We start from the raw sequence: 13,559 nt of genomic DNA, 5'->3' as shown, positions 1-13,559 counted from the left end.
GTCCATGGCAGCCGTGGGCTCTGCTGTTTTTTCTCAGTGCCAGCTGGGCAGGCTTGGGCTTTCCTCCTCTCTCACCCCAGGGAGACCTAACCATTGGCTTCCTTGCTGGGGCCCTTCCCTGGCCTCCTTCTTTTTTTTTTTTTTAATATTTATTTATTTCCTTTTTGTTGTCCTTGTTTTCATTGTTGTTGTAGTTATTATTGGTGTTGTTGTCATTGGACAGGACAGAGAGAAATGGAGAGGGGAGGGGAAGACAGAGAGGGGGAGAGAAAGATAGACACCTGCAGACCTGCTTCATCACCTGTGAAGCGACTCCCCTGCAGGTGGGGAGCCTGGGGCTTGAACCAGGATTCTCACATGGGTCCTTGTGCACTTAACCCGCTGCCTGACTCCTTCCTGGCCTCCTTCTACAGGGCAGGTGCCACCACCTGATCTTTATTTCTGTCCCTCTCTGCTTCCTCTCCTCTGTCCAGGGCTGCATCCAGAAGTGAGTGTATCTGGCCCTGCTCTACTGCCCTGAGCCCCCTGGATGCCTGGTGGATAGACTCAGGTGGCCTCACAGTGCCCTTTCAGCAGCTTCCGGCAGAGATGCTCAGTGAGCAGGGCCCGCACTCCCTGAGCTCAAAGCCGCCAGGGGCACTGGTGCAGAGTCAAGTTTCCATATGAAGGCCCTGGAAGTGGAGCCGGGGTCAGAGCCCGGGCCTCCAGGATGCTGCTCATGTAGACAAGTGCTCTGCAGGCTGAGCTGGTCCCCAGCTTCCACTGGCTCTTGCAGAGGGCTTCCTTCTGGCACCTTTGCAAAGCCAGTCCCCTAACTAGCAGATCTAGTGGAAAACCACCTTGAAAACAAAGCAAAACAATAACAAAAATCTCCTAAGTGTTAAGGCCGAAAACACAGAAACCAGAAACTGATGTTATGACGTGAAAGAAGTCAGCAGCTGGAGGGGCTCACTACATACACGGATATGCAGAGCTATAGAAGGAGCCTGCAGACATGGGCGTCCTCAAGACACCATCAGGCTGTGGGGCTGGTGCAGACACAGGCCTGCATGTAGTGTGACTGCCCAGGTGTCCTGGTGCATGTACAGGGGGACAGACACGCAGCCTGGCACCTTGCATCGTGCTGAGCCTGTGCTGAGCCAAGAGAAAGCAGCACCTGTTCTGTACTCAGACCCTGGCAGCCATCCCTGTGAAAACCACATCTCAGGCTGGAGGCAGGGGTGGAGGCTCCTTGGGAAGTTTCTGGTAACACTGGTCATCCCTGTATAGTCACAGCGAGTGTCTGGGACCCTAAAGGAGCCCTTCACTGCTAGATGGGGCATGGGGGGGTGTAGGAGAGGGTTGTTCCTCCTCCCAGCCAGGGATGGTGGGTGCTGAGAAGGGGTGTCCCCTCTCATCAGACACCTTTCCTGGCTGTCACGTTCTCACCAGGGAACAGTTGCTCTGCTCTTAGCTGCCACAGAAGTTGATTTAAGAACTGTTTCCCCATTACTGATTTAACATTACAAAATCACAAGATTTCAGAAATATAGTTTCACATGTGTGTTTGTGTGTATGTGTATGTGTGTGTTTGTGTGTATGTGTGTGTGTATGTACATACAACTCTGTGTTTCTGGGCCTTCTGCCTACCCCTCCTTCCCCCAGTTCCCTCTGATACCAGCATTGTGTCCAGAGTCTAAAAGACAGTTTGGTTTATTATGATTATTATTTTTTTTGAAAAGTCCCTTTGCTTGAGTCAGCGATAGTCCATGTACCAGTACAAGCATTTAGCTACCTTTCACCTCTATACTCACTTTACTTAGCATAGCACCTCCAGTTCCATCCATTTTTTTTTTCCTCCAGGGTTATTGCTGGGCTTGGTGCCTGCACCATGAATCCACAGCTCCTGGAGGCCATTTTCCCCCCTTTTGTTGCCCTAGTTGTTGCAGCCTCGTTGCGGTTATTATTGCCATTGTTGACGTTGCTTTGTTGTTGGATAGGACAGACAGAAATGGAGAGAGGAGGGGAAGACAGAGAGAGAGGGGGAGAGAAAGATAGACACCTGCAGACCTGCTTCACCGCCTGTGAAGCGACCCCCCCTGCAGGTGGGGAGCCGGGGGCTCGAACCAGGATCCTTACGCCGGTCCCTGCGCTTTGCGCCACGTGCGCTTAACCCACTGCGCCACCGCCCGACCCCCTTCCATCCATTTTGTCCCGAATGATATACTGTTGTCTGTCTCTCTCTCTCTCTTCTTTTCCCAGAGTTTCACTGAAACAACCTCACCATGACTTCACTACTCCAAGACACTTTTCATTCCAACAGAAAGGCAGATAGCGGAGATGACGCCATAGTACAGGAACTTGCCCCTGTTGACTCAGGCTTCACGCAAAGTGTGCACTGCCTTACCCACCCAGGGACTCCTGTCTCATGGCCTGCTAGCATGCCATTCAGTGTCTGCCCCACAGCTCCAGCAGCTGACCCTGTAAGGTGGGCAGGTCAAGTCCAGCCTGAAGACCAGGCGGTCACAGGGAAGTCTGACTCTGGCCAGGACGCCTTGGGGGTAAGTGTGCAGGGGTTTCTGGTGTACCTGGGGCAAATACAGCAAACGTCCCAGCCAGCTTATTGGGACACAGGCGGTTCTGCCCAGCAGGGCATATGAGAGCTGTGACAGCAGTGGTAGGTGTGAGGGAGGAGGATGTGACCTGGGGGGACCCCTGTTACTCTTCATGAAAGCATATCTCAGAGAAGAGTGCTATCCTGCAGCCTGAGGTCTCCTCTAGGCCCCTGGACCAATGGCATCTTTGAATTGAAGTAACCTGTCACCAGTTCACTGTGCTCCCTGTTCCCGCTGGCCCTTGGCTCTGGAGCCTGGCAGGGAGTGCAGCTGCTTCCACGTTCAGTCCTGGCGGTTGTTTCCTCTGATCTTCTTGGCCCTCAGCCTGAAGTTGTCTATGCCACTTAGATACTTGAGTGCCTGTGACTTGTTGCTGACATCACTCCAAACCATGGACCATGGGCTGGGCGATGGGCCCTGCTGTGCATGAGACCCTGGGTTCAGTCCTCGTGGGAGTTCCGTGGATGGGGGCCCTCTTTCTGTCTCTCCCTCTCACCAGCTCTCTCATAGGAATCAATAACATCTTAGGGGAGCCAAGTGGTGGCACATCTAACTGAACACACACATTACAGTGCACAAGGACCCAAGTTCAAGTCCCTGGTCCCCAGCTACAGGGGGAGTGGTGAAGCAGGTCTACAGGTGTTTCTCTCCCTCTCTGTCTCCCCCTCCTCTCTCAGTTTCTCTCTGTTATATCCAATAAAATGGGAAAAAAAATGGCTGCCAGGAGCAGTGGGTTCATAGTACCAGCACTGAGTCCCAGAGATAACCCTGGAGGAAAACAACATTGTAGAGGTAAAGTCACCTGGGCCCACTTGCTGCCATCACACATTTGTGACCATCTGAGGTCATTCCTAGTGTCACATAAAAAATCCTCTCAAGGGGGCCAGGCAGTGGCACACCTGGTTGAGCACACAAACTACCAAGAAAAGGTATCTGGATTTGAGCCCCTGCTTCCCATCTTCAAGGAGGAAGCTTCATCAGCAGTGAAGCAGGCCTGCAGATGTCTCTCTCCCTCTCTGTCTTCCCTCCCTTCTTGATTTCTCCCTGTCCTGCCAAATAAAATAGAAAGGAAAAAAAGGCTGTGGGAGCAGTGGTGAATCCATAGTGTTGGCACCATGGTGGCAATAAGAACAACGACAACCTATCCCAAACAAAAGTTTAGGTAAATACACATGTCATGATTTATGGTGTTAATCAGGGTGTTACAATTACTTTTAAGAGTGCAGCTCTGTGCTGAGCACATTAGCAGAGAATTCAACTCCCAGTCAGAGGGTGTTGAGGAGCTGGGAAGCACTGAGCCTGCAGAGCAACAGGACACAGACATCACTGTTATCACACATCCAAAAGTTTCCATCACAGAGCATCCCAGGCTGAGTTCCCTAGAACCTCAGAGACGTGTGTCCCAGGGTCTGGAGGGGGCACTTCAAATGGAGGTGGCAGAAGGGACCAGGCCTAGAGTGGGGACAGCAGACCTGGTATCCTGGGGTGGGATGGCAGAGCTCTAGGCCTGCTCTGTCTCTGTCTCACAAGCCTTCCTCCTGGGGTCTGTATCCCTAAGCCCCTCTGTCCTCTGAGAGCAGACCAAGAAGCCCCCAGTAGCTGGAAGGCAGAAGCTTCCCGGTCAGAACACCTGCTCGGAGAAGCCATCTCTCTCTGCTCACTCTCTAGAATCTATGCAGTTCCATTCTAGTCTCAGCAGGTACATTGTTGTCGACCATGTCAAGTGGGTTCTCAAATTCACACAGAACGGCAAAGACTAAAGAGTCAAACACACAGGGCAGGTGGCTCATGCTTAGCACACCTGGGACCCCAGGTTCCATCCCAATGCCACTCATGGCAGCTGAGTAGGGCTCTGGTACCTCTTTCACTCAAAAGAAGTAAATCAGCAAAGAGGAGAGCAGCTCTTAGCAAAGGTGTGTGTGTGGGGAGGAGGGGGAGGCCACGTCCTTGCAGCCTGTTGGCAGCTTCAGTGCTGTGGCGTAGAGAAGTCTGGGTGTTTCTCTCTGTGGGATCACTGAGCACACCAGGCCTGGGATAGTCTCCCAGCCACACCACGCCCGGCGGTACCCAGCACTGCAGGCCTCCAAGATTCCTTCTGGGAGCATGGCCCATCCCACCCCCCCTTCTGCAAGGGCAGGGTGGTTGACAGCAGTGCTGCAGCTCTGGAGTCAGCACAGAGATAGGCCAGAGGACCAGCAGCCCACACAGGTGTGTGCATGTCTGCACATGTCTGTGGTTGGACGTTATACATGTCAAGACAGCATACACAGTACTATATGAATGATCTAAATATACCCACACAAAACAGAGTGAACCAGATTTTGTGGAAGGGCATTTAACAGGATTGCAGAGAAGTCATGATGCACTTTTGCACAGAAAACAGATATGTCTTCAACCTGTTGAGGGTCGATGCCAGCCATGCCCAGGGCAGGTGTGGGGGCCAGTGGGGACTGCAGGGCTGGCTGGGGCTCCAACCACTGGAGACACTGGGGGCTGGGCTGGCTCTTGCTGGGTGAGAGGGCCTGCCTCCATCAACCTCTGCTCACAGCAGGGGAGCTCAGGGGGCCTGGGGCTGGGGGCAGACGCAGCTCCCATTCCTCCCCCTGCAACTACCTACCCCCCCCCCCAAAAAAAATGTCTGGCTAGCTTTTGTTTTGCAGAGACCAACCGAGGAGGCAGAGAGAAAGAGACAGCAGCTTGGAAGCTGCTGCCTTCTGTGCTGTGGGGACAGGAGGACCCTGAGTCTGGCACTTGGCAAAGCAACGCCCTCCCCTGGGGAGTTGTGGTTTACAGTTCTCCAGGCCTGGCTGGCCACAGCCTGCACGCAGCCCCCATCCCCCCATAGTCTCCGGCAGCAGGGCAGTGCTGGGGTGAGGGTACCCCTGGCACTGCGCCTTTGGCAACAGGGGAAGGCAAGCGAGCGGCCCCACCCAGGCTGGCCAGAGTCTAGGGACTCAAGGGGATGGACCCTCTGCCTGCAGGGCGGCGAACCCCGCCCCCCCCACCACCAAGGAGGCCCGGACTCCCCCAGGCAGCCTGGACGCGTCCCCCCCACCCAGGTGCGGGCCTCAGGAAATCTGGTCCCCAGGTGAGGGTCTCTGTTCCCCAACACCCCCCCCAGGTGCTTTGCTCCACCCCCAAGGGAGCCAGGACTTTCCCACCCAGGTGTGGTGCCACCGAGGGCCCCCCCCTGCCCCCGCTTCCCCGCCGGGACTCCACCTAGTGCACTGAGGTCTGACCTCGCCAACGACCCAGGGAGGCGAGAAGCCCTTTACCTACAGACCGCGACCACCCAGGGGCGCCCACGCGCCTGGGGAGAGCAGCCGAGCCTCTGAGCCGCAGTTTCGCAGCCAGACTTGGGGCGGGGGCGGTGCACCCCGAGAAGGAACTGGACTTTTCGGTCCCTCCCCACCCTCACCCCCATACCGGCCCCAAAGAGGAGCAGGGCCACTCCCTGCCCCATCCCCCAGCAGGTAAGTCTGGGGCTGCGCGGGGGAGAAAGAGCAGGTGGGCTGGGGGGAGGGGGAGAGGGGCGGAGCTGGGAGGGAGGGGCCCGAGGGCGCCCCATTGCAGCGGGGTGCGGAGTCGCACGGGGCGGGGCTGGAGACCGCCGGGCCGGACTGGGATTTTGGGGGGGTGGGTCAGGGGACTTTGGGCCAGGAAGAGTGCGGGGGCTTTGGGGTGGGTGCAGCAGGGGACTTTGGGGTTCGGGGAAGGTGCAGGGAACAGCAGGGAATTTTGGGGTCCGGGGAGGGTGCAGGGGCCTTTGGGGTGGGGGCAGCAGGGGCCTTTGGGGTCCGGGGAAGATGCAGGGGGCTTTGTGGTGGGGGCAGCAGGGGGACTGGGGCTCAGGACCAGGGGCTCAGAGGGCCGGGCCGCGGGCTGGAGGGGCCGGGCCTGGCGGTGGGCGGGCCGGGGCGGGGGTGGCCCGGAGGCGGTCTCCCTGCGGCTCCTCCCTGCGCGGTTCAGTGTGCAGGCAGCGGCGGGATGGACAGTCGCTACACTAGCGGCTCGGGCCTGGGCGACCTGAACCGGCTGAGCGCGGCCATCCCCGCCACCCGCGTGGAGGTGTCAGTGTGCTGCCGGTGAGCAAGCGAGCGAGTGAGCGAGCCGACGGGCGGGACGGGACGGGACGGGACGGGACGGGACGGGATGGGGGGGGACAAGGGTGGGGGGATAGGGAGACTGGGTTCGGGACCGCCCACCCGCCCGCAGGAAGTGTGTTGCAAGTTGACGGGGCTGTGACTCAGCGGGGAACCCCGGCCTTGCACCCTTCAAACCCGCGGGGCCTTTCTGCTCCCAGCTTGCTGCCGGGGTCCCTCCACTGTGTGCTGGACCCGAGACCTCGTGCTCCCGGTGTGCTGGACCCGGGACCCCGTGTCCCCCGTGCGCTGGACCGGGGACCCTGTGCTCCGCGTGCGCTGGAGCCTGGACCCCGTGCCCCCCGTGCGCTGGACCTGGGACCCCGTGTTTCCGGTGTGCTGGACCCAGGACCCTGTGCTCCCTCTCTGTGCTGGATCCGGGACCCTGTGCCCGTATTGTGCTGGACTCGGGGGGTCCCTGTGTTTCTTGTGTGCTGGACCCTGGGACCCTGTGCTGCCCGTGTGCTGCTGGGGTCCCTTGCCTTCATTGTGTGCTGGATCCAGGACCCTGTGCTCCATCTCTGTGTGCTGGACCTGGGACCCCGTGCTCCCCATGTGCTGGACCTGGGACCCTGTGCTCCCTGTGTGCTGGACCAGGGACCCTGTACTCCCTGTGTGCTGGACCTGGGACCCTGTGCTCCCTGTGTGCTGGACCTGGGACCCTGTGCTCCCTGTGTGCTGGACCAGGGACCCTGTGCTCTCTGTGTGCTGGACCAGGGACCCTGTGCTCCCTGTGTGCTGGACCAGGGACCCTGTACTCCCTGTGTGCTGGACCTGGGACCCTGTGCTCTCTGTGCTGGACCAGGGACCCTGTACTCCCTGTGTGCTGGACCTGGGACCCTGTGCTCCCTGTGTGCTGGACCAGGGACCCTGTGCTCTCTGTGTGCTGGACCAGGGACCCTGTGCTCTCTGTGTGCTGGACCAGGGACCCTGTGCTCCCTGTGTGCTGGACCAGGGACCCTGTACTCCCTGTGTGCTGGACCAGGGACCCTGTGCTCCCTGTGTGCTGGACCAGGGACCCTGTGCTCTCTGTGTGCTGGACCAGGGACCCTGTGCTCCCTGTGTGCTGGACCAGGGACCCTGTGCTCTCTGTGTGCTGGACCAGGGACCCTGTGCTCCCTGTGTGCTGGACTAGGGACCCTGTACTCCCTGTGTGCTGGACCTGGGACCCTGTGCTCTCTGTGTGCTGGACCAGGGACCCTGTGTTTCCTGTGTGCTGGACCAGGGACATTGTGCTTCCTGTGTGCTGGACCAGGGACCCTGTGCTTCCTGTGTGCTAGACCAGGGACCCTGTGCTCCCTGTGTGCAGGCCAGGACACCCTCAGTTCCCTGTGCAGGCCGAGACTCTGCCTCTGGGTGGTAAGGGTGCAGGGTGGGACCCCAGTCCCCCTCTCTCTTCCCTGGCTCCCCACCCACTTCCTGCTCCTGGTCTGGAGCAGAGCAGCTGGGCCGGCCCAGATCCGGGATCCCGGGCCTGCCTGGCACCCCTCCTTCCTATGGGTGGGGGCAGCCCTTCCTTCCTGTATGTGTGTGTGTGGGGGGGAAAGTGTATGCGGGGACCCCGCTGGGACTCTGCTGCTTTCTGTCGGTAAAGTTGGGGGTCTCCTCCTCCCCACCGCTCCGCCCCCTCCTTGCACCCAGCTGTTTTTAACTTGTACAGGAGTGGAAGCAGCTCCCGCGGGTGTAGATGAGTCTAGAAGAGCTGGTGCCCAACATGGCCGGCTACTGGAAGGAAGGGAGGGCTTTCCCCCCCCACCCCTCCCCCACCCCCGTGGTCTCCAGTTCTGGGGCAGGATAGGGCTGGAAGTGTCCTCCTGGCCAAGCCGGGTCCCTCCTTTTCCTCTGACTCAAAAGAGTCAAAGCTGCCACAGCACAGCTTCTGGAAGCTTCTGAGAGCTGCCTCTGCATGTCTCTTTGGGAGCCCGGAGGCCTCTTGCCACACCATTGGTTTGGGGCATTTGCTGTAATCCTCCGTTTACTGAGGACAAAGAGTCAGAGCACCATTCTGGCAAGTGCAGTGTGGGAGATTGAACCCTGAGCCTCAAGCATGGGTGAATGCTGGGCTTTCTGCTCGCCTGGGGCCACAGACCAGCTGTCTTGTTTCCAAGTTTCAGAGAGGAAAGGAATCCCCATAGTGTTGATGTCCAGGGTGGGATCTCCCAGCTGGGGGAGGTGGCAGTCTCCACAGAGCAAGTCCATGGGTGTGTCAGCATCCCTACCCTGGGGTGCAGCACAGGCGGCCTCTGCAGGCACATGGACTGTGGTGCCAAGGCCCCAGCAGCAGAGAGTGCAGGGGTGCCCCAGGGGCCCTGTCGGCCTGAGCTTCAGGGGGGCTGGGAGTGGCCTCCAGCCCCAGATGCTGCCATACTTAGCTGTGAATGCCTGGAAGTGTGGTTCAGAGAACCCAACAGAGGATCCCGTTCTTGGATCATACTGGCCCTGGGATATCCTGGGAGCCCTGAGCTTCACCTCATCAGGACACATGGACAGGTGTGGAAAGTGACATGACAGAGGAGGCAGGCAGGTGGGGCGTGGCATGGCCTGAGTCGGCGGGGCCTGGTTTAAGGGGCTGACATGACCTTGCTGACCTGTGCAGGTGCAGTCATTGCCTGTGCTGCCCCCAGGTACAGGTGAGCATGGCCAGGCCACCACATCCTGCAGATGGCCTGAGCCCTCTTCTGTTTTGGACTGTTGCTCTCCTGCATTTGTTTTCTTTGTCGTGCTAATCTCAGGATCAGGTTAATTGGGTTACCTAGTTAAACTGGCCACAGCTGGAGGGATGGCCTTGGAAACCGTGGATCTGGCCCAGGTGCCTTTGCGCCTGGGGACCACAGTGCTTCTTTTAGAGGCTTCAGCCCCAAGGTATGCACTCCCAGCCCAAGGGGCCAGTGCTGGTCAGATCGCAGTGGATTTCCGAGGTGACAAAACAGGCAGGGGTCCCTGTGTGCTCACAGTGGTCCTGGGAAGTGGAGTTGCTGGTGTAGTGTGGGGCCCTGGGGACTCCCAAGCATCCCATGCAGCCAGGTGGCTGGAGGACTCAGTTGAACACTGCCTGACTGAGGCGAGCTGGAGCCCAGCTCTGCAGACACCTGCAGCCAGGAGCTCCAGGCTAGTCAGCTGGGCCTGGGAATACAGAGTAGTTCTGGGACCCAGGGCCTCCCGGTTGTGCCCAGGTCCAGACATGTGGTGGGGCCCCACCTGGGTCTCAAGCAGGCTGTGTTCCCTGCACTCACGAAGCCAAGCTGCGCCCCCATGTGGCCAGAAGGCGGCCATTCCCGGGGGAGCTGCAGGCCTGGCCAGTGGGACAGGACTGTGGGCTTGGGGAGGCCCACTGTTGAGGCCAGGGGGCACAGCATGGTGGCTCCTGTGCTCTCTTCCCTGACCCCTCACAGGTGAGGGCTGCTCTCCATCATCCTTCCAGAAGACTCCTGGGGACTGAGCTGTGGGACAGCAGAACAGGTGAAGGCAGTGTTGGTGGCTCCTTCATGGCCAAGCTGTGTGCATGGGTGTCTGTATGTGTGTGCTGTGACCTCAGAGCCTGGGGACAGGGCATAGAGAGAGGTATGTTGTGACCTCAGGGCCTGGGGACAGGGCGTTGGGAGAGGTGTGCTGTGATCTGGTACCTGGAGACAGGGTGTGGGAAGAGGTGTGCTATAACCTGGTACCTGGGGTCAGGGCGTGGGAAGATGTGCTGTGACCTCGGATCCACCTGCCTAGGAGTGTTGTAGCCCAACTGCTGAGAAGAACGTGTGGTGCTTGTGGAAGCTGTGACCTATGCAGGTCCCTTACTAACCTTGGGGTCTGTCCCCTCTTGGAGGTCATTCTTGAGCCCTTTGGGGCCCTGGTGCAGTGTGTACACCTGTGTGTCCTGTGCTGCTGGCTGGTACAGGACGGAGCCTGGGCAGAGGGTGCAGAACGGTGAGCTCCACTGGGTCCTCAGGCACCCCAGGCCTTTGTAGGCACACCCCTGGGTCAGACAGATGGACCTGGCCAGACAGACAGGGTTGGTCATGTGGACACATTTGACTAGGTAGACACGTGCTTGGCCAAACAGAAACACTTGATCAGACAGAAACACTTGGTCAGACACACACACCTGGTCAGGCAGGCACACCTGGTCAAACACAGTCAAACACAGTTATATATCTGGTCAGACAGAAACTGTCAGATACACACACCTGCCAGACAGACATGCCTGGTTAGACACACACACCTGGCAGACACACCTGCTTGGCTAGTGCTTCTGTTCTGCACTGGCCCTGGGTGGGAGTGTGCTCCAGGCATGTCCTGCAGCCTTGGGGTGAGGGGAGGATTCAGTGCTCCGCAGCTGCCTGGCTGGGACCCTCCCGCCCATGTGTCCTCCCCCAGGTCTGGACTGCCCCCGCCCCAGTGTCTGCTGTGCCCTCGCCAGGACCCCAGGAGCCTGGATGTGGGCAAGCCAGCCCTCTGCAGCCAAAGCCACTGCCCACTGCACCCTCAGCTCCCTTGCTGCTGGGAGATGGAAGCCCTCCCTGCTTCTAAGTGTTTGGAGGAAGCCCTGAGGGTGAGCCCTGTATTGCTCCCTTCACTTGCTCTGCCCCTGCTGGCCTAAGTGTGTATTGATCATGAGTTTTGAATGAGCTGATGCCACAGCCCTACTGGGAAGTGGCCCTTTGAGCTGTTGAGCCTGAAGGTACCACCCCCGCCCCCACCACCACCTCTCTGCCCCCCAGCAGCAGGGACCATGTGCTTGGCAGGCAGGCTGTGTGTGGTGCTGGGAAGGCCCACCGGGCAGAGGCTGTACCCACCTTCCTCTGTCTCCTTCGGTGATTGGTGGCCTGTCTCAGGCCCACGGCCATCACTGTCTTGTGTCACATAGGACTGGGGGGGCAGGGAGATGGCCTCTGGGGCTCATCTGCAGGGTCCAGTGAGCATGGATGATGTCAGCAGCAGGGGTGGGGTGCACACAGTTGGGGGTATCCAGGAATGGGCACACAGGAATGGGGGGAGCTGGACTAAGGCTGCCTCCTGGCACCCCAGCCCCCAGGGCTCTGTAAGCAGGCCCCCTTCTGGGTTTGCTTTATGGGGGGTGGGGTGGGAGGTGGGGTGGGGGGGTGACATTCCTTCTTGAGGCCTGGGAGGTGTCTAGTGTGAGCACCACACTTGCATGTGTGAGGTCCTGAGTTCAGTCCCCAGCATTGTGGATGCCAAAGTGTGCTCTGCTTCTCTCTTTCTCATTAATAAATAAATCTTTGCCTCCAGGGTTATCACTGGGGCTCAGTGCCTACACTGCGAATCCACTGCTCCTGGTGGCCATTGTTTTCCATGTTACTGTCCAGGACAGAGATAAATTAAGAGAGGAGTAGGGCAGATAGGGAGAGAGAAAGAGATACCTGCAGACCTGCTTTACCGCTCGCCAAACTTTCTACCTGCAGATGGGGAGCTGGGGGCTCCAATACAGATTCTGGCATGGCCATTGGGCTTGGTACTGCGTATGCTTAACCAAGTGTGCCACCGCCCAGCCCCTCATTCTGTTCTTTTAAAAATCATTTTATTGGGGGGGGGAATAATGACCTATGAGACTGTTTCACCTAAGTGGAGTTTATCTCTGCACCTCAGGTATCTGTATACCACACCCATTGCCAGGGGTGGGGTAGAGTGGGGTGGGGTATATATGTGCTCCTACCCTCCCCCCTCTTTTTATCCTTTCATTGGGGGCATAATGGATGACAGCACAGTTGTTTACATATTGGTACGGATTCTTGTCTCTCTCTGAGGTGTCTGCAGAACACTCTCACCCCCAACTTCAGTTCTTTTGACCCCAATGTGCCCCTCCCCCCCACCTCTTTCTCCAAGAGTGACAGTTGCTATGAGAGGACTCAGTCATCACGTTTCCCGAGTGCTGTCAGTCAGTGGGAAGCTACAGGGTGGCCTGGGCATCAGCACTGTTAACAGGGACCAGAGCAGAAATGATTGGCAAGATGTAGATGTCGGGGGTGTTCTATTCAAACAGGTCTTTGGGCAGACAGGACAGCTTGGCTGGGGACAGACCTGCTTGGCCGTGTGTGAGCCAGGTCTCTGCTTGGGAGCTCTGGTGCTGTGGCGTCTCTCTCTCTTGCCGCCTTTCTGTCTCGTATGAATCTAGAGGACGCTTTCATGTGGACAGCATGGGTGTCTCACCTGCCGGCGCTTGAGGCCATTGTCTTGCACTGCGGTTATTGCATCTCCTGCATGCACAGAACTTTGAAATGCCCCCACTGTCAGCTGCGTTCATCTTTTCTCTGTGCTTCCTGTAAAGCTTAGAAAGTTCCTCACGCCAGGGTTTTAAAAATAGCACCTTGTGTTTCCTTCCAGTTGGCTCTGATTGATTCTGGCCGGCGTGACATTCAGAGGCTGGATGTGCAGGGAGTGTGGGCAGCAGGCTCCGGGCTCCAGCACCTGCTGGGCCTGGCACAGTGTGTGGTCATCCCCAGGCCCCGGGCGGGCACGCTGCCTGTCTCTCCACTGCCCGCTCACACCTGAACCATTGCCTGGATTGAGCGGAAGCTTATCTGGGTCTCCTCTGTTTAGTACATGGACTTAATGTTGCCTCTGGGTCTGGGATTCCAGGACTGTCGTGTCATAGAAATGTCACCACCTCCACTCCCAAAGTGCCAGTGACTTACTTGCTTAGGGTGGTGCTGGAAACTGAACCAGGACCTCCTCCTGTGCTTTTAGCAGCTGTCTCCTCACCCTTACCCCCAAAGGAGCCCCTCTTCTTAGCCCAGGTTTCCTTTGTCCTCCCTGAGGGTCAGTGATCATCTCCTCTGGGATGTTTGCTTTGGCCTTTGTTCCAAGTGTGAGT

At 58.2% G+C, this 13,559-nt stretch overlaps 1 protein-coding gene across 4 annotated transcripts in view; it reads left to right on the top strand.

Annotated features, from left to right (window-relative positions):
- The first annotated feature begins 6,542 nt into the window (after nucleotides 1–6,542).
- Nucleotides 6,543–13,559, top strand: part of CPNE8 (copine 8) — a 73,305-nt gene continuing 66,288 nt past the window's right edge. For 3 of the 4 annotated variants that reach the window (XM_060194637.1, XM_007531756.3, XM_060194636.1), the window contains exon 1: nucleotides 6,545–6,679. In XM_060194637.1, the coding sequence (XP_060050620.1) occupies nucleotides 6,582–6,679 (98 nt within the window). In that variant the 5' untranslated portion in view covers nucleotides 6,545–6,581. Of the gene's footprint in view, nucleotides 6,680–13,559 lie in introns of all 4 variants that reach the window. The other variant, XR_009550723.1, reaches the window with a different exon arrangement.

Source organism: Erinaceus europaeus, chromosome 7 (assembly GCF_950295315.1).
Source record: "Erinaceus europaeus chromosome 7, mEriEur2.1, whole genome shotgun sequence".
NCBI lineage: Eukaryota > Metazoa > Chordata > Mammalia > Eulipotyphla > Erinaceidae > Erinaceus > Erinaceus europaeus.
This window is presented reverse-complemented; position numbering and strand designations above follow the sequence as displayed.